Genomic DNA, 25,688 nt, shown 5'->3' with positions numbered 1-25,688 from the left:
ACTCAAATATGAGACCTACCATACTATAGACAGGGTGTTCCTACCCTCCCAGAAAATATAGATGAATTTAAATAGGAGGCAAGTTTTGGTGAGTGAGAGAAGGGGACAGGTTGGGTGTTCCCAGCAACTCAGACTACTACTACTCTTTCAGTCATAGGAAGGCCAGAATAGCATTACTAATAGAAGTAGTAGTAATGCAAATAATAAAACACCAAATTTTTATTCCATATCTACTTTTGCCAGAAACATTTCTATGTACTTATCTTTACTCCTTGCAGTGACTCCTTGAGATAGGTGTTGATAGCCCCATTTACAGATGGATAAATTGAAGCTCATGGCATATGAGTAGTATGTTGCATGCAGACCTACAGGACAATCCATGGTCTCTAGTTCCCCAAACCCCAAAGTTCTCATCACACAGTCTGTGGCACCAACTAAAATGAATTTGCCACAACCACTCCTGTCCAGTAAGAACAATGACAAAGAGGGGACGCAGAAAGGAAAGGTAGTGACTTGTGAAGGACCTTCTCCATTGCTTTTTTCCAGGAAAGGCACAAGGGCAGAAGAGGAAATCCATCTACTGCTCTCACACTTGAGGAAACAATTATGTTACTCGTCTGTATTAGTTTTAGTGTTGGGGGAACAATGTCAGACTCAAACTCTATGAAATCTTTACTAACACCTCTCCCTCCACTTCTCTTCTCCGTTTGCTCTCATGTAAGAACTCAGGATAATATTAACTTAAATATTATTAAGCTCCCATTTTGTGAAAGGCCCTAGCTAAGCTGTGACAAAGGGAGCTGTGCATATTAAGATGAGGAAGAGATGCCCTCAATGAACATATGATCTATAAGGGAAGATACCACGTGTACATAATCATTGGTGGTTCAATTCAAAAGAGGCACAAATTTTAAAACTTTATGAATTCAGAGGATAAACTTCAGTTGAAGTAAGGATGGATGAACTTGTGGGTTGAATTTGTCCCCTAAAAGATATGCTGAAGTCCTAAACCTGGGTTTCTGTGAGTGTGACCTTATTTGGAAATAGGGTCATTATAGATGTAATCAAGATAAGTTCACACTGTACTAGGGTAGGTCCTAAATCCAATGATTGGTATTCATAATAAGGAGAGTGAGAGACTTGGAAGCTCAGGCACAGACAGAGGGAAGAAGGCCATATAACAATGGAAGCAAGAGACTGGGTGATGCAGCTGCAAGCCAAGGAAGGTCAAGGATTGCTGGTAACCACCAGAAACTAGGAAAAGGCAAAGAAGGATTCTTCCTGAGAGTCTTCAGCCCTGGTGACAGCATGAGTTTGGACTTCTAGCCTCTAGAACTAGGAGATTATAAATTTCTGTTGCTTTAAGCCATCCCATCTGCAGTAATTTGTTATAGCAGCCCAAGGAAACTAATACTGATGGTGCAGGCGTTTCTCCATTTCTCTGAAGACTCACGAGTGGGGTATGCTTGGCAGATGCTTCCTGGTGGCAGGTGCCAAAGGCCGTATGTGGTGAAAACAATGACTACAGATGGACTCTCCTGCAAATATTTGCTTTCCCAAATTTGGGGTTTTAAAATTCTCTTTATTAAGGAATATTAAGAGAGAAAGAAGAATTAAAGGCTGCTTTTCCATGACACATGAAAAATCAAAAGATGACCTGCAGAAGTAAAGACATGACTATCACTTGAGAATACCTCAAGACCTCATGAATGGTCTCTGAAGAATCTATTATGATGCTAGGAGGTTCCAGGTTTCTGAGTCTTTTATACGGCACAATTTCTTAACAGGTGAGTCTTGATCTTTATTTTTCAACATGAATTCAGTAATAGTAGTTGAGATGATGAAAGATCTACAAACCTATAAAGTCAAGTTTGCCCTCAAACTAAAGCTAATCATTACAGTGACCACAACTCTTCATAAGATAAATATTTTGTGATGATCAGATGTTTCAGATAGTCCAGCTGCAAATAATTGTCCACTAGATCCATCACCAAACTTTTACAAATGTTCGGCATTCACATGATGGAGTATCTTTAATAATAATGAACGTACATGCCCATACCGGTGGACAGATAGTTAATCCTTACTTTATAATATGGTGTTCTTTCTAAAGAGTTGACTATAAAGTAAACTTTTGTAAAGTGAATCCTGTATTCTGATTAATGTAAATTATCAAATTAAAGATACGTTGGTACAGGAGACTAAAAATTGGCAATTGATTTGAATGTGATGACTTGTTACATGAAATACCTTGTAATCATTTTTTCTGTTTTGATCAGGGGTCAACATTCTTTTCTTAAAGGTAAAGGGGCAGAGATAAATATTTTAGGCTTCCAGAACACATGGTCTGTGTTTCAGCTACTCAGCTCTGCCATTGTACTCTGAAAGGAGCAGTAGTCAGTCTGTAAATGAATGGGATAGGCTGTGTTCTAGTAAAACTTTGTTTACAAAACAGGCAGCTGGCCTGAACACCATCCTTTCCCAATCCCTGGTTTAGATAATTGTTGACCTTAATAATAATAATAATAATAAACAGAAGTACCTTATTTTGTACCACATATCCTAAGTTATGTCCAAATCAATTTCCTGTTAAACAAATCATAATTTTAAAAGCTCTTTGAAAGTGGTGTAATCTTTTTTTTTAAGTAATAAGTTCTTTATAGAGTAAATAACCACCCCTTGAGTTATTTTTGGCTTAAATATATAATGTCTCATATTGCATATATTTTCCATGAGGCACACTATTACTTAACTGCTATTTAGTGGTACCTATGATTCAATTCTTTGTTAAAGCCATAATCTTTGTATAAATGTGATTTATAATCTGATCTCTCAGTGTTTAGATTAATTTGTTTTAATGTCAGGGAACATCTATAAAACAGATTTAAATTTATCCTCGGTGCACAAATGTACATTATCAAAAAAAAAAACCTATTTCAGAAGTAGGAGCTGATGTGGACAAAGAGCCTTTCTGAAATATAGATGTAGGTGTCCTTTCCCCAGGCGAATTTCCTGTTTGTAGAAACTGGGGCCCTCTTGAGACAGTGATTACAGAGTTGGTTTTGAGGCCATGTAACTAAGCAGAAATCAGAGGGCTTGGGTTAGAAGAACTCAAAGGCCACACCTAACTCTGGGCTGCTTTAATTTTCTAAAGTCACTAAAAAGTGTGCACTGCCCACTGGGGTCACCCAGGGTGAAAGAATGTTTACCTTGGATTTCATCCTTGAAAAAATGTGTGTTGTGCTTTGGGAGAGAAACCACAGGAATTGGTATACAGAGCACACTCAGGCATACTGCAAGTTTTAGGGAGATCTTTAATCATTCCTCTTTTACTGTTTTTAAAAAAAATTACTCACTTCTAAGTGCAACGCTTTTAGAGGCCTTTAACCATAAACAGATTTCAAATTATTTCCTATTGTTTTAGTTCCTGAGGGAAAAAAAGATCTTGACACATGTTTGCAACCAGAAGGAAACTATAGCTACTTGAGCAGGCTGACCTTGAGCTGTGGGCTTATCCCCCATTCCAGAAGTTGAATTAAAAATGGCCTAAGAAAATGCACATTGAAGAAAAGTTTCCTTGCAACCTCTGACCCAGCAAACAACTATATGTGAAAGCAAGATAGTATGCTATAGCACTAATGCCTGTGAAACAAATGGCAGTTGTTACCTGGGTAGTTTGGGATGGAAAAAATCATTGCAAAGTTCAAATTTTGAGATAAGTGAACACTACCATTTGAATTATCAATATATATGACATTATCTATACTTTATTTTGCTTAATTAGGAAGAGATATAAATCATTGCATTGATGATATTTATTCTCTGAGTCGGTCTGTTAAGGGATTTAGGTAAGCCATTTCTCTGTATTTCTTCTCTCCTTGCATGAAGCGCATAGTAATTCTTCTTCTTCCCACTTCAGAGAAGCATGGAAGGGGGTGGGTAGTATCCTCAGGGTGCTTGGCCTTATCATGAGATGAGTACTATATGTGACCTGGAGAGGATCATGACTACTAGTTTGGGCACATAAAAGATCCAAGATAAACACTGTGTCCTTAAAAGGGATCACCGTAATCTGTGTTTACTTACTAATGACTTACTGTATCATTCATAAACAAGGAGACTGTCAAGAATTTGATGTCAGCTTCAGTGGCAGAACTCAATGTCAGCGCTTCTTCTCTAATGTATGCCCAAGGCTCAAGTTCTTTTTAATCAAATAAATTCTGCTTTGTAAGACACCATTCCTGTAAGGACATACCTCACTTATATTGTGCATATTTTGCTTTTGTTTTCAGCTAATAAGCCCTTAGAGTTGAAAACACTTGAAAAATAACGGTTAAGATGAGACGTCATTTGGCTCTTTAGGGGTAGGGATAGGGCAGAGGCAGGAGTGGGGATACTATTCCCTGGGCAGCTGAAATGTCAATGGGATACCATGGCGACCACATAGTATTGTCACGTGTGATACCCCCAAATCAGACAGGACACTAATTCTATGACCTGAAGTTAAGGTTTTGAGGAAGGTTTTGGGAAAGACTGCAAATATTTATACTCAGCACTGGACAAGAGAAATTTCTCCTCCTGTTTATCTTTATTCCTTCCCATTTTAGAAATGACTGGTGAAGGGCATAAAGGTACTCTTTGATAGCAAAAGAGTAATTAAGATTTGGGGAAAACCTGGCTCCTATTTTTTTTGTATTACTATTATTATTATAAAATTCAACTCAATACCTAGTCATTAAACACATATTATGTGCCACGTTCTTACCAGACACTTGGGATACAATGATATATAAGATATAGTCCCTATCCTTAGAGACAGTGCCATCTATTAAGTGGGAATAGAAAGTACAGAGAAGTCTACATTAGGTTGAACCAAGAAACATAATGGTTTTGTGGCCCAAAATAGAATAGACTATGGGCAATTTCGTAAGAGCTATGGAAGATTATAATGAACACTTATATAAGTTTACCATGTGGCTAGTTACTATTCTAACTATGTTACATATATCAACACTTGCAATTTTCACAACAATCTGATGAGGTAGGCACTATTAGTACTTCTATTTTAGTGATCAGGAAATCAAGGCACAGAGATGTTATGAAACTTACCTAAGATCACACAGGCTATCTGCAGTAGAACTGGAACTGAAACCCAATCAGTCTTGCTACAAAGGCTGAGTTCTTAAATGACTATGCCATCCAATCTCTCCTTGAGATGGAGGAAAAAGGGCTACAGAGATTCCAAGAAGGAAACACTTATTCTCTTATGGGGATTAGGAAAAGCTTTGTGGATGAAGTGATAACTGAAATATGCCTTGAAGGACAAAATCCATGAAGGCAACTGGTCAGAGGAGGGAATTTCTGCTGATGGGGCCAATATGAACAGATATAAACAAGCAGGAATGCAGAGGACTAAACACAAGGGGACATAGCACACAAGGGAGATAAGGCTAGAAAAGTGAGTAGGATCCAGGTTTTGGAACACTTTGAATACCAGGGAAATGATTTTTTTTTGCAATTTAGAAAACAATGGGGAGCCACTGAAGATGACTGCACAGAGGAATTGCTGGATCAGAGGCAGGCAAGAAGAAATTAATCTGGAAGCAGAGTGTAAAATGGCTTGGGATGGGGAAGCAATAGGAGGTAGGAAAGAAAACTTAGGCTATGACAAGAGTCCTTCTAAGAACACATACTAAGGAACTGAACATGCGAGGTGAAATTTACTTAGTTTTTGTTGCATAAAAGTGTTTTTATTGAAAAGTAAAAGTAACAAAATTGCGATGGAAGTTGTGAACATCTAAAAAATATAAGCAGTCCATTTGCTGTAGCTTCTAATATGACATTCTTTTGGAATCCCGTCAAAGCTAAATTCTGACCTCAGTCATTAATGTTTATGTTCAGAATGACTGTTTTCACAAAATCCAGGACTGTGCTCCAAAGAGTAGCCAATGAAACTTGAATATTTTGTTCCAGCTGAATATTCAGTTTATTTTGAGGTAGAACTGACATTATCACAAAATTTACACCTTTTATAGTCATATGTTATGAATGATGTGAAAAGGGCTGACTGAAATAAAGGGGAGATATTCCCTTCAGAAAGATGTACAATCATCTAAAAACTCATCTCCATATGTATGTTTAGTGGTCTCACATATTTGGCCTAAATGATCATCAAATCTTCTGCCAATACTCAATGTGTAAAAGCAATCATGGCAGAGAAATAAAATTATTGGCAAAACACAAAGAATGTGGAACTGCAGCACCCTGGCAAAGTGTCTGCCTTATTCAGGGGCAATAACAATGTTTTGCTTTGCTCCAGGGGATTCTCTTCATCACTCTCCATGGCAACTAAAAGAAGGCTTCTTTGTTTCAGAAATTTATACTATTACCCCTTTAATGTATAACAAAGATGTCCATGTGTCTCTTTAAGTGATAAACAACCCCCCAACATCCCTCTTATCCTGTGTATGTTTTTGCTTATCTTTACACCAGGCTGGCCTTTATATGGGGGGAAGAGTATGCTCCTACCCATGTTGGGTTGAGCTGAAAGGTGCTCATGGAAATGCTATCCAAAAATAGCCATTTCTTTCCAGATAATATTTCTTAAGGGTATTGCATGGAAGGTATGTTAGCATATGTCCATTAACACACAAATACCAACTCACATGGATTAGGTCCTGTCACCATACACATCGCAAAGCCTTGAGCATTTAGAGAATGGAACAGATAGTTTTTGATAAACAAGAAAATATTACAGTAAAGGGTAATTTTTCAGATGGTATGTACCTTGGGTTAATCTTAGCTGGTCTGCTTTGACCACATGCTTATCTCCAGAGCTATTACCCTTGACCAATGCTCTGGAATGCAATAACAAAGATAAGTGACATTTTATAATCATGGGTATGTGGTTGGTTTCAGGGAAGGATATATCATCCTGCCAGTATTTTTCAGCATAATAATTGGGGAATTGCACCTGGTTTCAGTGGTTTGATGGTTAAGGCTTACTACGTAGCCAGAATGTGCCTTACATGACCAGTTCACTGCAGGAGGCCTCATTACGAGCAGGTACTGAGGTACTTGGCAGGCACATGGGTAAAGATTCAAGACCTGGAGACAAAGCACATCCATGCAATCCAGCAGTGTGGGACAAAGAGGCTTGCACTTGAGATCTCCAGACCCTAATCAATGCATATCCCTCTCCTATTGTTGCTGTACTTGAGTCTTTGCCTGTAAATGAAGCTGCTCTATGAATAAAAATCATTTGGGTCCTATGAGTCCTTTCAGCAATGAAATACTTAAGGGGATTAATGTCTAAATAATACAGGTGGGGAGATATGATCACAATGGATGGACTCAGCTGGCCAAAATGCATGCTGATAAGAAGGGGTATGGGTGGGAGTTGCTAAGTGTAAGAAGGGAAGGATTACCAGAGAACTATTATGGACACCTCCATTCAATTAATTTGTTTTCAGTATCATTTGTTACTTAATATATTCAAGGTACCATCTTAGACACTGTGAGTTATACAGCTGTGAATAAGACACAACAGCTGTTCATGATCCAGATGGGGAGATGAGAGATATGTAAATAACTATGCTTCAAAGCAGGCTTTAGCATACTCCTTAAGAGTGTTATGAAACATCCTGACCTCTCTCATAGACAAGCATGGAGAAGGCAAGGGATTGCTTCAGGTCAAGAGTCTCAGTGCTTTGCATGAAAATTAAAGTATGGGCAGGAAGATGGGACAACAAAGATGGGAGCAAAGTTCCAGAGGAAGGAAAGCCCAGTGTGCCAGTAAGCAGTCCAGACTTACAAGCTGGGGTTAGGTGATAGATGGTGGTTGGGAGTCTAAAATTCAGCTATTAATAGTAGGAAGGGTGCTAAAAAGATTTAGTGATATTTCAAACATGAAAGAGATATGTTGGGTACTCAAATATTTGTTATTGGCACAGGAAGACGGAAGCAAGGAAGGAGAGATGGGGTAGGGAGAGGAAGATGAGAGGAGGGTTTAGCTACTAAAGGGATATTGAAATTGTCCAGGTATAAAGTAAAGGTGGCCTGGAGAAAGGTGGTGACATTTGTTTCATTTATGTTTTATCAGTTCTGTCTAAGACTGGTCCTGAGAGGAATTTTATTCCATTTTTCTTCCATTAGGTTTTGTTCCAAATCTGAAAATTTAGAATGATGCACATAGGAAACGTGTAAATTATAATTGTGCATTCTTGGGACATTTCATGTTGCACACTAGCTTTCATGTAAAATTATCTTCTTCAGGAGAACGTGAGCACCTTGTTGTCAGGGCAATATCTTACTCATCTTTTACTCCCCCAGAGTGCAGAGCTCAGTGCTGGATGCATGCAGAGAATTAAATATTTGTGGTACAGTGACAGTGACATGGTGAGGTGGTGAGTACTAAGATCTGTCAGATCTGAATGAGATGACTGTGATGAAAACGGTGGCCACAATGTCTGGGCATGTGCACTATGGTAGGTGCCCATTGACAGACACACATCCACTGACTGGGATAACTTTTCCAATCAGTCCTGGGACAGAGGACAGACCAGTTTTGATAAGGAGACCTGGAAAGAAGGTTCCTTGTGGGGAGAGGTCAGTGTCTGGGTGGTATATCATAGACAAACAATAAGTAGCTCCTATTCTTATCACAAAGAAATGAAATCAACACATGTCACATGACTAGAAGGAACTTACTCAATGCATCAGTCATACCTAGAGATTATGTTTAAATAAGGCCCAAGATTCAGGTTCCCATGACTCCAAGACCCAACGGAGAAAATGGCTTTGGGGAATCATGCCACTAACTTTGGGGGAAAGTGGAGGGCAGTACCTTATATTAGGGGAGGAAGGTTTTCATCTGGGAGGAGGTATGCACTATTATGAAAACAGTGTTGACTGATTCCTGCTCATTTCCTTTCAGAAAGAAACAAGAGGTCACATCATCTGCAGAGTTAAGACACTGGAATACTGGCTTGTCTAACTTACACGTAAATAAATAGTCACCCCTCTTATATTCCCTTCTGTTAATTAGGGAGCAGATTAACAAGTCAGATGCTTCTAAAATGGGAGAACTGTAAAGAGTTTGTGGTCTGGCACAATTGGCAAATGAATGACATTTGTTAAAAACAGCACCTCCCTTTGGGTCACCTCCAAGGAAATGATGTTTAAATCTCACATAAGAAATTTACTCTGCAATTTAGTCATAAAATCCAAATTACAGTTTCATGACACCAGCATTACCAACAAAAACAGGAGTGGTTTAAATTCAGTTAGGGAGCCTGTCTTCCCTTTTTTTTATTGCATGTGGACTCTTGAATATAGTTCAATGGATGAAAAAAGTTCATACCTAGAATGTAATTAAACAGATACCTACTAAACGAACAGATTTTTTAAAAGGTGATTTGAGGTATTTATAAGAAGCATAAAATGTGGGCTTTGCCTTTAAGTTCAATATAATTAATCCATTCATGCAGCCCACACAAGTCATGGAGCTTACACACAGTGCTGATGCTAACATGTGCACTGAATAATCCTGAGGTAAATGCTCTCATGGAGTGATGCAAAGTTCCATGGAAGCAAAGAAGGCGGAACAAGTATTTGGGCCCAGAGGATTTGGAGAAGGCTCCCTCACAGAGTTGATGTTTGAAGAGGAGATTGTCAGAGAACAAGATAGTGATGTATAAAGACATTTTAAGGAGACAAGATAGTTTGCATCGAGGCAGAATTTTGGAGTATTAAGGCAATTTGGAGAGAAAAATTTAACCTCCTGCCAATGTAATTACTAGAGAAAGAAATAAGTAAAAATAATAATGATGCCTTTAAAAAGGATTTGTAAAAAAGAGGCAGGTTCTTCAATTCAATAAACTAATTGTTGGTCTGCAATAAATAATTTCTTCTTTTTTTCTCTCCTTCATTATTAATTTTGCCTTATATAATCTCCAAGGATAAGTAAAATAGAAAGATGAAGCAGAGAAGTTCAGAGAAGTTGCAGAGAAGTTGAAAAAGAAATTCTGAAAAAAAATTTTTTTTGTTTGCCTGTGCAATTTCAATCAGTCATTCTTCCAGTTACCAGTATCTCAGATAAAACAGAGAAAGGAGAGTAGTTTCAATACAGTAAAGCCTGGACACTATCACTGAAGGGAGAAAAAGGACTGAAATTCTTACTTGTCTCTAGTTCTGGATTAAATCTTTGTGGACTCTGGGATCCTCTGCCACGGGTAGCTGTTGTGGCTGGAACACAAAGAGGAGAAAACCACTGAAACCATCCCTGCAAAAATGGTACGGCACCATCATAATACAGTATCATTTTCAAATTCCAAAACGTGACTTGGCTCCTACCCGATATCCCCTTTTTCAAAAAATTAAAATTACACCTACCCTCTAAAAAGACCTCATGAATATCAGAGCAAATGGAAACATTCTGGTCTTAGTCACTTCTGGTGTCAGGCCTAGACCTAGTCAGGAACAGTGAAAAAAAACCTTCCTATATCATTTGAGTCCAAATTTGAGTCTTGCTTGTGAAAATGAGGAGGAACATAATTTAAAAAACAAAAACAAAAACAATTCATTGAAAAAAGTAACACCACTTTTAGAAATAAATATGTGAGTAATCCTGGATTGGGGGAGGAATGAGGGTAAGTGAAAAGTTGGACAAGAGAAATACAGACAGAACTTTATAATGTCATATGGGCAATGAGTCATTTATTGTAAAAACAGCTATAATTTGGTTGATACTGTATTAGCTTGCATTAGAAACAGGAAAAACTGGAAAATGATCAATGTACCAATGTAGTTGCCATTCCACTTTGATTTATTACCTTGGGTCATTTTGGCAAGCAGGTCATAGATGCAAAAGTATGCAGATGTTATCTGTGTAAAAGGGTGGTTCGGCGGGATCCCCTATTTCAGATCACATTACCTCTGGGTTATTCTTAGGACCCAGCGTGTAGCCCAGGCCCACAAGGAACACTGAGCACTACCTCAAAGCCAGGGAAGCTGTCAATGCTTTAATTTTGATCTTCAAAAGAAACCCATGGAAACAGTGCTAAGAAATCTTTCTCTGATATTAAAAAAGGATGAAGAAGAAAATGAAGATGCACTGGGTAGTGAGATGAATTCACTTCTGTCTTCCTGAATTTCAGATGTCATGAAATCCTCTGCATCTGGCTCTGAGGTACTTTTAAATGTATCTTTTCACTAGTTCCTTTCAATTAGCTACCCTGTGGGAAGCAGCTATTGGGTTTGGCATTCATAATATAGAACCCAGTAGATGAAGTTAAGATCCTCCCCATTAAATCCTGCAGAGTTCTAACCCCTGTAGGTTTTTTCAATCTGGGCACATTGGCAGAAGTATTTTTTCTAACCAAAGTTAGACTTTGAGGGTTTTGGTGAATACATATTTATCTTCTATACTACTGTTATTTCTGAAAGTGTTTCTTTTTTCTTTTCTCTTTCAATTTTACTGTTACCTTTACCTGTAGACCAAATGCATTAAAAAATTATGACAAGAAGCAAGCAGAATACTTGTTTTTCTAGAGTAGATAATGCAGATCATAGATTTGAAGGTGACCAGAATAACAAATAACAATCCTCAAGTCTTGTCATAACCTTAGTACTGTTATTACCATTATTATTTAGATTCTCTCCAATTCCTTGCTACAAAACAGAATTTGTTTCATCATCCCTTACCTTAGGTAAAGCACTAAAATGGTACTACTGATGAAAATTCTGTAACTTCCCACAAATGGCTTGCTTACTGGCAACCACATGCTCCTTGAAGAAGTTTCAATTGCTCAAAGGCAGTGGAAAACTGAGGTAGTCGTGGGATGCCCACAAGCACACGTGTTATTTTTGTGGAAATGATCCAGTAAATTTGTCTCAATTTTCAGCTCGAATTTGAGAAAATTAAGACAGTTTCCAGGCCTCCAATGAGAAATGAAGTTGAGGAGAGTTTCTCTAAATTGATGACTGAAATGGAATGTGGGGGTCAGTGAAGATGAGAACCAAAGGGGGAGAACAGAGCCAAACCCAAGGCCGGGAAATGCTAGGGGAGGCCTGGCCGCCCTTGACTCTTTACAACTAGGGTTTTGCTTTCCTTGCAAAGAGACATCTGGTGCTTTCCCCTCTATCGTGTCAAGTATTTGGTGATATTTTCAGGAAGCAAAGAGCCTTACTCTGCTAAAACCCTCACAATATGTGACAAATCAACACATAAAAGGAACAAGTGGCACCCTTGAGGAAGCACACAGACTTGCACCAGCACAGACAGGGTGCTGACTACGAAAGTAAAGAAAGATTAACATAGTTTTAGCAAAGGGATGGGTATGCCCAGTTGGCAATTTTAATTAGTGCCCGAGCCAAGAAACTCATGTCTAGAAGTCCTGAACAGTGAGGAAAAAAACAAAGGAGTAACAGTAATTCTGATTGTAACAAAAATTGACACCTTCACAATCTGTAGCCTCAGTCGTGATCAGCAGAATCCCATTTACTAACTCCTCCCAAAAGATCAATAAATACTAACCTAGGAACTTATAAATCCTCACGTTATAAAATGAATTAGCTACAGCTCCTGGCCACAGCGAGCCCTCAGTCTTTCTGAGCATACAGCTATAAAAGGAGTGGCAGGAGCAATGTGGGAGCAGTAGAGTATCCCTTAACAAGCCTGGGGCAAGGTGGTATGTGTGAGGAGGGGCTGGGGATATGGATGAGATTTCCAGGGAGTGTGGCTCCTGGAGACAAGTCCTAAATTTGGGATGAATTGGCACTGATGAGAAAGAGAAGGGCATATTGGGTCAAGGCAACTACTGAACAAAGGGGTAAGACACAGCCTGGGTATGTGAAAAGCCATGATCTATTGGGAGTGGAGAACGCAGAGCTGAGCCAGGGACTATTGAGAAATGAGTTGGGAGAAAATTTAGGGGCATATTGGTGAAGGTCTTGCCAAAGACCTTGATTTTGGTCCTGTAAACACTGGGTATCAACTGCCTTGCAGTGCCCTGATAAGGACCAATTCCTGGCAGACCTGCCCAAGAACAGGGTCCAAGACTAGAACTAGCTATAATCTGACTTTTCCTACTTATATCCAACCTTGTACTCAATTTCCCAATTGAGGCACGTCTGGACTTCAGTTACAGTCTATAAAATGGGTATAGCACCTTACCTAGGATTCAAATCTGTTAACATACGTAAATCATTTAGTCTACAATACAATAGGTGCTTAGTAAATGTTACTCTACTACTATTATTGTCATCATTGTTATTATGATTATTGCTAGCCATTAACCTGAAAGTAAGGGCATATCTTTTCCCACTTTGAACATGACAATTTATTTACACTAGAGTTTGTTCTCTGCCTTAGGGCTTTGTACTTATGAAGACAGGATGCAGTCAGAAACCCAGTAGGACTCACTCTATTCAGTCCTCCTTGTGCGAGGATACGTGAAACAGTGGGTTCAGTTTCTCTAAGGAACAGTGCGGAAGGGGTATCAGTTGAGTAAGGAATGAAAATACTACTTGTGTCAAAGATTCAGCCTGGGACTAAATGCAGCCAATTCCAGTTAGTGAGTTAGTGAATACTCTACTGTCTCATTAAGGGAGATCGAGTGGGAGAATCAGTGTTCCGGCAGACATTGTAATTCACCAGCTGTGCAGCAATGCATTGAGAAACAGCCCTGAACAGACGGTGCAAACACAAGTAAGTAAAACATGGTTCCGCACATGCAAGCCATTTTACACCATGAGAGGATGGAATGTGTGCAAAGGGCCAGCATGGCAGTTGGCATGAAATAAGCGTTGAATCATGTTGCCGATTATTATCAGTATTTTATGATTACGATAATGATAATGATGACGCTATAACTGTCATTGAATCTTTAGTTCAAGACTCCCTCTGAGAAGTTTTGCTTTCTCCCTCAGGCAAGTAAGTTGCCCTTCATCTAAAAGCCCCAGGCACCAATTGTTTGCTGCCTGTGCCTAAGGGTACACAGTGAGTTCTTGAAGGGCATCCTTGTAATCCCTGTTATTAGCACAGGGCATGGCACCTTGTAGATCAACAAAGTTTGCTAAGTAAATGAAAAGATGAAGATGAAAGTTTTAAACCTTAGCTTCTGGGCTATTAGTAAAAGGGAATCAAATAAAAATGCATATTCTCAGCAAATTGTGTCTCCCCTTAGGAAGCTCAGATTTCCTTAAAGACTTTTCCTGCCTTTTTGAAGTCTTTTTATCCTTGATGATAATCCAGAAATGTTCACTGCTCACATAACAACCTCTAAAGCTTTTTCCAGACCCACCTTTGCCTTTCTGTCTTTCCTTTCTGTCAAACTACCATCACCATCACCAAAGAGTATCTGATTTAAAGTCCTTATATCCTTGTGACCTTCCCTTGTGAACAGGTTCAAGGTCAAGCTCACCGTCCAAGTGCATTGATGCCCCTACCCATTCTCCCATTTCTGAAGGAACTGCCTGACTAAAAGGTCAAAATAAATGTGTGTGAAAGTTTATATCTTACATTCATAGTGTGCTTAAAATGTGTCAGGAACTTTACAAAGTACATTTATAGATTCCCTCCCATTTTATCCTCACAACAACCCTCTGAGGTGGGTATTATTACTACTTACATCTTATGGATAAGTAATCCAAAGCTCAGAGAAGTAACTTGTCTAAGACAATGCAGAAATTAAATGGTAGAACCCAAATTTGAACTACCATCAGATTCTGACTCCAAGGTCACTGTTATCAACCCCACCCCACTGTTTGACAGACTTCTCTAATCATTAGGATTTACTGTAGCACACACTAAATCTATCCAAAGCCCTGTCCCAGACTACAGAGTCTGAATCTCCAGAGAAAGGTCCTGGGAATCTGTATATTTATTTACCTAGCATCCCCAGGAGGTTCTTACGACAAGACCTTTGGAAATTCTTCACTCTACTTCCTTGATCAATTATTTTCTTCCTGGTCCAAGTAACTCTGCCCTCTGCCAGTCTCTACTTGTACAGATTCCTTACTATGTGCTCATAGCTGGTGCTCACTAGGAGGCATAAAAGCACAGTGGACTGGGAGAGAATATAAACTACAACATAAACTATAATCCATGCTGTGTAGCAGTGCTCCAAAATGTACTCATCGAATACAATGAATGTACCACAATAATGAAAGAAGCTGTTGATATGGGAGGAGTGGGGGGTATGGGGAGTGGGGTATACGGGAACCTCTTATATTTTTTAATGTAACATTTTGTGTGATCTATGGATCTTAAAAAAAAATTAAAAAAAGCAAAAAAAAAATGCACATGCTGCATGATTTATTTAAATGCTGCCAACCTTCTGGAAAGTTATATTGATGGGGGCCATGCTGCTGAGGTTTTGGGGAGAAGCACCTTTCATGGGTCAGTTCACAAGTGACCAAGATGGGGCATGCTCAGCTGGTCATCTTCCTTTAGTCCTGCCCTGGAATGATGTTATCCAGTGGGTCCTCAGACCACAAATACCTTTTTGGTTATGGCTACCCCTTGGCTCCACAGGTCCTGAGTGCAGTGACAATTCTAAGCTAGAATTTCCTTTCTTTTGTGTCTTTGGATTAACTGAATTTCCGTATATAGTGTCTCCTAAACTAAACTGTATTATCTTGTACATGCCATGATTCCTGGCGGCACTAAAGACGCCTGTAATCTGAACAGGAGGTCTTTGGGCCTTTCAAGTGGACACTCTTACTTCCTCAGGTCTCTGTGAGGGAGTCTGTTTTTTTCTGTACTTGAAAAATTAATCAAAGAGTATATTATACGAGACAAAATTTAAAGAAAGAAACAAAATGAAAAACTGAAATGATGCTAGTGGTTTTAGACACTCTTTAATGTGAAAAAGCTGCTTTATAATCAAACAATACAGAACAATTTTGATAGAAAAACTAGGGTGATGAAAAGAAGCACATGCTTAACTAAATTTTCAGTATTTGTTGTAAACGTATTTTTGAGAGTAGCTGGGCCTCAAGGTAGCAAGAATCAAGTTGCTAGGGGAGATCATAAGGGTTTCTCTCCCACGCCCTACCTCTGGCTTAGTGGGACACATGTGGAACATTCCTAATAACTTCAAGCTTCACATCCTCCCTTCCTGTCTGGCAGTGTTCTCCTTGGTGAGTCTGTTAAAAAAAAAAAAGTCCTCCCGACACCAGCATATACATGCATACTTAGGACATCTGTTTACAATTAAAGGTAGATACTAGAGCAGGGGTTCTTAACTGTTTTTGCTCCACAGACCCCTTTGCCAACCAGGTAAAAACCACGGAATACTACTGTAATTTCTTGCGTATATTCATAAGTGAAAGAAATGTTAGATTTCAGTTAGAGGTCAGAGAAAGTAAAGATAATAAGTTGATTTTTTTCAATTCCAGCTCATGGACTCCCTGGTTAAGAAGCTCTGTAGAACCTGGCTTTTAAAACGTAGCCCACTGGGTGATAGACCAGTTAAGGGTGCAGTGACTTTAGACCATACTGCGGTGGTGTTTTTAAAAGGAGTCCGGCAAGGACCAGTTAAGATGAATGCTGAGTCTCAGCTGGCCTGGACCGCAGCACTAGAGCAGGCTCTGCCTGCATCTTTCTTCTGCAAAGCTGCCCAGCAATTCCTCTGGCTTTCCCTTCCAAGTGTTACAAGAGCAGTGAAATATCTTGTCCAGCCACCTCCAAGTCTGCTTTTCATTATGGAAAACAGCAGGTGTGTCAACAGCAGACTCTGGGCAGTAGGCGAGCCCTCTGTGCCACATGCTAGTAGAGCCCAGGGTAATCACAGCAATGCTAAGAGGAACAAAGAGAATCACAGGTTGGCAATGGGCCAGATTCAATCCTAGGTGGGCCAGTCAGGGGTGCAAGACAGACTGGAAGGACAGACAGAGTATTGAAAGGGCAGGCTGAGGTTTGGGGAGAAGGGCAGAGTGTTTCTTCCCATATAATATTTTCTTATTGGTTACTAATATCTGAGAATTTAGTCCTTAACAACAATAGCAATTGATAATAAAATCTCCCCTTACCCCTTCCAGGACTAGTTGTTCAGCATTTACCAACACACCAGTGCTGATAGCATATCAACTTCTTCCTGGATAGAGTTTTAGACATGCCCTCATTTTCTATGCGGAAATAATAAAGCCCATTTAGATGACTTGCCCAAAGTCACACAGAACTTAATGGCATTGTGAGAAGAAGGAAAGGACCAGGTTTCTTGATTCCAGTCTAGGTCATTTTCCTCTATGCCACATGAATCAAGAACCAAGAAATTACTAATCATGATGAGGGCAGAAAACTACATGATGATGAGAGCAAGAAAGGTATAATTCTCAAAGCATTTTGCTGTTTGGAATTTTGACCCTAGTGAAGCTTCCAGTATAGCACAGGAAGGTAACTAAGTAAATGCTTAGTAAATAAATGAAGAATTGTTCTTTAATTCTGAGAATAAAGATAGTGGAAAGTAGCCAGTAGATAAAGATGGGACTAGAAAATGTTATATTCCCTACTGCTCTAGTTAGGAAATACCATCATATTCAGTATACAGGGGAGGAAATGGGAGCCTAGAGAGCTTGAGCAACTTTCCCAAGATTATGTAACGACTTAAATGTATGTAGCCTACTGTATTAGTCAGCCAAAGGGCAGCTGATGCAAAATACCAGAAATCTGTTGGCTTTTGTAAAAGGTATTTATTTGGGGTAGAATCTTATAGTTACCAGGCCATAAAATATAAGTTACTTCCCTCACTAAAATCTTTTACCATGTGTTGGAGCAAGGTGGCTGCAGACATTCAGCCTTCCTCTTCCTCTTAAGACTCCATGGTCCCAGCTTCTTCCAATATCAGCTGTAGGCTAGGATAAGTCTCTCTCCCAGGGCTTGATTCTCTCTGGACTCAGCTCTGTTTTCTCCACAAGGCCAGCTGTGAACTGTTTGGCAAACAGCTTGTCTCTCTTCCTGGGGCCTTCTCATGACCAAGCTGCTCTGTGTGCTTAATTTCTGAAGTTCCAGTTCAAAACTCTAATCTCCCTTCTCTGTGAGTCCCTGTCCACCAAGGGGTCAATCAAAGCCTTAATCATTATTTAATCAGGTAAAGGTGAAACCTCTGAATCCAATATAATCTAATATATGCCCAGGGGGACAGACCAGTTCACAAGCATAATCCAATATCTATTTTTGGAATTCATAAATAATGCCAAAGTGCTATAGCTACTTAGCTCAGTGCCTGGTAGAGAGCACATATTTAATAAAGGTTGGAGGAGACAGCACTATTGGTAGTCTGGAATGTTATTTTAAAATTCTGATTAGAAACATAAAAAACTCATAACTAGACATGCGGTGAGATGCATATTCATGTATGGCACACAAAATTTGAAGATATTTACTAATAAATGAACAGATGGACTTGCAAGTCATAGTGTTCAAATATTACAAAATTTCTACAATTGCCTCTTTCTTTTCCCTTTCAATTTCATTTCAAACAGCAGTATCAGGCAGCATTCTTGTTCCTTGTCTTTGCTCAAGATCTTTTTATCTTTCCTCTAAAGGGAGATGTAATTTTCAAAGCACTTAGGCATCATTCATTTGCACCTCTGTGAAACTGGCAGGGCATGTTTTAGCCATCCTTTTAGAGATTAGGAACGTAAGGCTTTTTATCACTCTAGCATAATGGTCTCTGTCTTCACACCTCTCCCATCTAAGCCTGTGGAAATGTCATTCACCTTTTAAGGTCAGCTTGACTGTCTTCTTCCCCATGAAGCATTTTTTATTTTCTCCCATTTGGAATCCATATCTCCAGTCTTTGTGCTTCTATTATACAATACTTTAAAAATACCTGGACCACAGCACTTATTCCTTCTTGCTTAGTATCCTGCCCACTGGATGATAAACTCCTTGAATGCAAGGACCATGTCTCATCCTCCTTTTGATCCACCACAACCCCAGCACAGTTCCTTAAATTTAGTGAGTGCTCAATATATATGAGTGAAATTACTGGAATATCTCATTAAAGAGTCTATCAAGAAAAGCTGTGAGGCACCATGTTTTACTTATATTACTATTTTGAATTTATTAGATACTTTGAGGCTTCTGGAGTCTCAATTTTCACAAAAGGAGATTCAAAATCACCCTGCCAGATCCTATAGCAAATGTCCCCTGGGACCATGAACAATCAAACTTGAGGCAAATTCAGCATGTATTAAAGCATTTTCACAGTATCTCATCTCTTGCTAGTGTTCATTGAGGGAGAGAAATAATGAAAATAAGATTATTTAGTTTCAGGAACTCCCTTTCTACCTGCTAGATGGTTGCATTGGCTTGGTTTTGTTGTTAGCAATGAGCCAGTCTTTTGATGTTTAGATGTATGCTACCTGCTGCTTGTTTACTAGACTGACTGGTAGTAGCCACTCTTAAGTCCTGGGAGTTGGTTGTTTTGGCAAATTCATGAATCTTGTTCAGACAAGGCAGTATTTCAGAAACATATGCATATAAAAGATGTATTAAGAAAGTATATACTTTGGCAGAGCTTTTACGTACTTTTTCCCCCTCTAGGCAAAGGCATCTTTTATAAACTGGTTGGTCTGGACTTCTACCACTCTGCTTCTCTTTTTCAAGCTCCACTCCTCATTTCCCATCCAACATTTTTGGAACAAATTCCTGTTCACTTGAGAAGTAGGTATTTGAGAACTAGAGAAAGTGGTCCTCAGAATCACAGGCTGTGAGCACTTCCAACATGCCAGGCACTGTTCTAGATGGGGACATAATGGTGAAGAGAGCACATGGAACTCTGGCCTTCTAAGCCCACATTTTGGTAGGGAAGGTAGATGGTAAACAGATAAACAGATAGATGAATAATATAATGCTGGGTATCAGGGTAGAGTAGCAAGATGGTGAGGGGAGTGGCTATTGCAGACTTGAAGACAGCATGGTAGCGAGCCACAGAGTATCTTGTAGAGGAACATTCTAGACAGAGGGGAGCAAGAACAAAGATGCTGAAATGGGTTTGAGGAGTAGCAAGGAGGCCATTGCGGAGCAGAGGGATTGAGGAAAGAGTGGAAGGATTTGAGGCTGTAGAAGTGCCAAGAGCCAGGGTCTCGCAGGTCAAGGAAAGGGCTTGCAGATAGTTCACCATGTCAGGTTCCATGAAACAGACCCCAATGAACTGGAGCTTTTATTTATTTATTTATTTCTGTCAGACCTGTCCCAATAGGAAGTGTACATCCCACTTGAGTTCATTACTGCAGTAGTTAGGAATTGGTAAGTGCTGGGGTTAAGGTCCTGAGGCTATTTAGTGTGTGCCTTTAATTCATCATTGTACTTGGTTTTTGTTTTAGACACAGACCAGAAGTCCATTCATTTAGTCAAGATATATTTATTGAACAATTACTATGTGCAAGGCACTATGCTGGGAAATGGATATGGTGGCAAATAGACTAACACTGGTGGCAAGGTTTATTTCTGTCTGTTGTCTTAAGTGGATCCCTAGCTCCAGACCAACTGGTCTGCCCGTCATCAGGAACATTCCTGATTCTAGATTTTTGCTCACCTTATATTACTTTCTCCTCACTTTCTCCAGAATGGGGAGAAGATCAGAGGTAATTCCCATGTACTGAGTGGAAATAATTCATAAAATAAAGGTTTTCTTAATGTTGGAGTTTTGATATTGGAGTTTGATGCTGGTTTTAAGCTGGAGTCCCAGGGAGAGAGACAGAGCCGTTCATCTGATAGTCTACAGCAGACCTTGTGGAGAAAACTGAGGAGCTGAGCCCAGAGGAATCCAGGAAGCCTGAACCCTCACAGACATCGGCAGCCATCTTGCTCCAACACATGAAAATAGACTTTGGTGAGGGAAGTAACTTATGCTTTATGGCCTGGTTTCTGTAAACTCCAATGCCAAATAAATACCCTTTATAAAAACAAAACAAAACAAAACAAAAAAACATATTTAAAGTGCTTAGCAGAATGCCTGGCACAGTGTTTAATAAATGGTAGTGGAATGATTACTCTTGCCTCTAAATTAATGACATTTATATCTGTCACTCATTTAATAGCTACTCATGCATTTTGCATGATTTATAATGCCTGTGTTTATGCCCTTGTCTCCTCAATTAGATCACAAGACTCTTGAAAATAGGAATCTCAGATTATATTTTCTATCGCTATACACAGTAGAGCCTCAATAAATATCTGATTTGGTACATATCTGTCCCTTTATTCTAACATCTATTTTTTATTAATATTATCATATTACATGTTTATTAGTGAACAAAGACCCTTAGGGGAAGGGCACATATATTTTACAGATATATTTATTATGTTTTAATGTTATAAAAGAAAACAGAAAATTTTGGCACAGCTTCTATCAAATACTTGGCTCAAAAATTTTTGATTCATTTTTTGAAAGCCAATAAAAAAGGAATTGTTGAAACACTTCTTTGTGGCTTACATAGAACCGGCTCCAAAAACTATTTCGCAACAGAAAATGGAAGCTCTACCAAAAACGTGAATGGAGGTGGATAAAGTGAAAGTCCCCCAGTTTTGTACCTTGACAGCAAGGTAACTGATGCTTATTTTTATGAACTTTGTCCTTTTAATTAGGCCTTCTGAAGTTCTCAGCTCCAATGAGAAGCACCCTTTGTGGGTACTGAACTTTAAATCTAAATCTATCTTTTGTTAGACTTTTCAAGATGGACAATTAAAATTAGAGTCCAAACAGTCAAGCAAATCACACAATGTCAATTTAAAGTGGACAATTATACCAGGCATACTAAATATGCTTTTATGGCACTTTTTCTGGAAGGAAGAAGTTTAGCCTTAAAAGTAATAGCTATAATTCTTCAAAGCTCTTCTCAAAGGACAGGCATAGTCTAAAATTCATAATATAAGTTTTCTTTCCTTGCTGGAATTTTGCTTAATATGATGATGAAATGATGTAATGGGAAAAAAAAATCAAAAGTCTAATTTATAATCCATATGTGGTCACTACCCTGCCCATAGTCACTTTGCACAGTGTGTGTCTATATCAGCCTGAAGGGGTACCCTGCCCATAGGTTTTTTGGCAGGAAAGGGAGACTGTATGGTTTTAAGTGTTCCCTGGTCAAATGTGAGAAAAGCAGCAGCTAGCCAAGTTGTGAACAAAGTTTTTATTATGCTGAGGCCAGGAGGTGAGGGGGTAGGGATGGGGAAAGAGGAGACTCCCACACAACTTCCGCGTTTCTTATACTTTCTGGTAGACAGAAGCTAAAAAGGCTGAGGAAAGGCACACTTGGGTAGATAGAGCAAAGGAAGATCTGGGAGTTTATATAGTTCAAGCTTAGGATCTGTAACAAATGTCAAACTTTTTTAAAATTGAACTTCCTAGTACCAACCAAAAGAGTAGGCAGAAAAATTTAGATCCCAAATGAATTTTATCTACTCTTAGCCCCTCCCTTATCCTAAGTGGGAAATCTGAATTGTGAAGTTTCTTTTTAATGGAATGATAATGTAGGCAAAAAGGATTTATATCTAGAAACAGGTGGGCCACCAACATCACTCTAAATGAAAACCACAGCAGGGCATTTCTCCTTCTAAAGAACATCATCAAGAAATAACAGAGGCACATCTCATTCTACAGCCTGCAGTCCATGCCTCAGACCATGTACTCTTTCTCATTTTGTTTCTTAATAAATTCTCTAATCAAAGAAAAAAAAAAAAAAAAGAATAGAAAAGTCACCCAGAAAGTGTACTCTATTTTCAAGTTCTTTTTTTTTTTTTAAATTTATTTTTATTAAATTGTCTTTTTTATAACGTACATAGATCCCAAAAAATGTTACGTTAAAAATATAAGAGATTCCCTCCTACCCCCCCACTCCTTCCCCATCAACAGCCTTTTTCATCATGTGGCACATTCATTGCATTTGGTGAATACATTTTGTTTTTTTTTTTTTATTTTTATTTTTTATTGACTTTGTAATAATATTACATTAAAAATATGTATGTGAGGTCCCATTCAACCCCACCTCCCCACCCCCCCTTTCCCCCCCCCAACAACACTCGTTCCCATCATCATGACACATCCATTGGATTTGGTAAGTACATCTTTGGGCACCTCTGCACCTCATAGACAATGGTCCACATCATGGCCCATACTCTCTTCCATTCCATCCAGTGGGCCCTGTGAGGATTTACAATGTCCGGTGATTACCTCTGAAGCACCATCCAGGGCAGCTCCATGTCCCAAAGACGCCTCCACCTCTCATCTCTTCCTGCCTTTCCCCATACCCATCGTCCACCATGTCCACTTTTCCCAATCCAATGCCATCTCTTCTATGTGGGCATTGGATTGGTTGCGTCCATTGCACCTCTATGAGTGGTGGTATCAACATCATCTTTCCTATTCTTGGATCTTTTAAGCCTTTGCCTGTTTGGCTCTATTTCCTAATTTCTTATTATACTCTGAGTTAACTTCAGCTGTGTTTCTCACCTTTCCTCTTCACCAATCTTTGTTTTGTCAAATTCCATGGCCCCTTCTCATTCCTCATAGTACCCAACTTTTCAAATGCATTTGACTGAGTAGACCACTGCCTTTTGAAATATGCTCTTTGCGTACCTTCCATAATGCTAAATTATCTTGGTTTCCCTCCTACCTCAATGATGGTTATTTTTCAGTCTCCTTCACTGAATCCTCATTTTCTTCTTGATCTCTAAATATTAGAGTCTTAGAACTCTTCTCTTTGCTTTTCTAGCTATTTTCCTTCCCCTCCACCCCATGGTAGAATGAATTATGTACCCTGATTTAGTCATGTTCTTAATCTTAATCTGCATTCCTGTGGGAGTGAACCAATTGTAAATAGGACCCATTGAAGATGTTATATTTTTTCTTTCTTTTTTCTAATAAAGAGAAGTTGTAAGTTTACAAAACAATCATGAATGATATACAGCATCCCCATGCACCACACCACCAACACCTTACATTGGTATGGAATATTTGTTACAATTGATGACAGCACTTAACATTTTTTTTTACTTTTTAAAACAGTAGTATAGCAGTTTGACATTATTTATGAATTCCAAAAAAGATATTTGATTATGTTTGTAAACTGGTCTGTTCCTCTGGGCATGATACCCTTTGATTGTATTAGATTGAGCTGAGATGGCTTTGATTAAATTATGTTAAGATTAGGGCTTTGATTTGAACCACATCATTAGTGTGACACAGTTTGAGTTCCTGTTGGCTTTGTGGGCTATATAAATGGACACTCAGTCAAGGAGACATTACAGAAGTAGATATTCAAGAACAAAGAAAGGGAGCTCCACAGACACAGAAGTAGTGTCTACACAGAGGAAGAGAGACAGCTCCATAGACGCAGCAGAGGCCCTGGGAAGAGAGATGAACCATTTGGCTGATAGCTTATCTCCGAGCTTGTGAAGAGAACAGAGCAGCTGAGCCCAGAAAGAAATGGGCTCCGGGAAGAGAGACTAGCCCTACACCAGCCTACAGTTGAGATTGGAAGAAGCTGGACCCATGGAGCCTTAAGAGGGAGGAGGAAGACTGAACCCTTGCAGATATTCACTACCATCCTGTTTCAGTACATGGCAATAGTTTGGTGAGGAAGTAGCCTTGAGTTGGACTCTTTAGAGCCTTGTAAATGTAAGCTTTTACCCCAGATAAATCTATTCTGTGGTACTTGTGATAGCAGTATTGTAAACTTAATATACCTTACTTGGTAGAGTTTCATTAAGTCTTATGGCTTTAAATATCATCTATATGCTGATGGTTCCAAATTTCTTTCTTTAGCCCAGACCTCTCCATTGTACTCCAGGCTCTATTGACCCTTTTGACATCTCCTCTAGATGTCTAACAGGTATCCTAATTCTGATAGAGAACCCTTGAGTAATCCCTGACAAACCTGTTACTTTTCAACTTTTTACCATTCCTATAAATTGTACCACTATCTGCTCAGGCACTTGTGCCAATAACTTAGAGGTCATCTTTGTTTCTTCCCTTTCCCTACCCACCTCCCATAACCCCTAAAACCATTTACAAGTTCTGTCACTTCCATCTCAGTTGTGATGGTTAGGCTAATGTGTTGACTTGGACAGGTAATGGCACCCAGCTGTTTGGTTAAGCAAGCACTGGGCTAACTGTAACGCAAGGACATTTCATGGACTTTAATCATCAGTGGGTTGATTGCATCTATGGCTGACTACATCTACAATCAACTGAAGAGACAGCCTTCAGCAATGAAAGACATCTCATCCAATCAGTTGAAGTTCCTAGCTTGCAACCTGCCCTACAAAATTTGGACTCATTCACCTCTTGTCACTGTGAGACAATTTTATAAAATCTCATGCTATTTCCTGATAGTTCTGTTTCCTAGAGAACCCTAATACACCAGTCTATCTACTTTGCTTCATCTCCTTTGCTGTCATTATGGTATGAAATCCCAAATACTGCTAGCCTAGACTATTGCAATAGCTTTCTAACTGATCTTTCCACTTCACTCTTCTCTCACTGTTATGTTTGGAATTGTGCCCCCCCTCCCCCACCTAAAGAAACGTTCCAGTCCTAAACCCAATCCTGTGAATGTAAACTTACTTGTAAATAGTATTTTAGAAGACGTTATAAATTAAGATTAGGTTATATGGATTAGGATGGGCTCTAGTCCAATGTGACTAAGGTGAAGAAATTTGGACATATACACACGCA

General features: G+C 39.1%; 1 protein-coding gene across 8 annotated transcripts in view; it reads right to left on the bottom strand.

Moving 5' to 3' along the window:
- Positions 1-25,688, bottom strand: part of GHR (growth hormone receptor) — a 311,580-nt gene that overhangs the window by 70,819 nt on the left and 215,073 nt on the right. For 5 of the 8 annotated variants that reach the window (XM_058308500.2, XM_012528225.4, XM_004448217.5 and 2 more), the window contains one exon: positions 10,180-10,245. The exons of the other annotated variants lie outside the window; for them this stretch is intronic. In XM_058308500.2, coding sequence (XP_058164483.1) covers positions 10,180-10,245 — 66 coding nt within the window. The remainder of the gene's footprint in view (positions 1-10,179; positions 10,246-25,688) is intronic. 8 annotated transcript variants of the gene reach the window in all.

Source organism: Dasypus novemcinctus, chromosome 2, assembly GCF_030445035.2.
Source record: "Dasypus novemcinctus isolate mDasNov1 chromosome 2, mDasNov1.1.hap2, whole genome shotgun sequence".
In the NCBI taxonomy this organism is placed as follows: Eukaryota; Metazoa; Chordata; class Mammalia; order Cingulata; family Dasypodidae; genus Dasypus; species Dasypus novemcinctus.
Note: the sequence above shows the minus strand (reverse complement) of the source record. Positions and strands in the feature narration are given on the sequence as shown.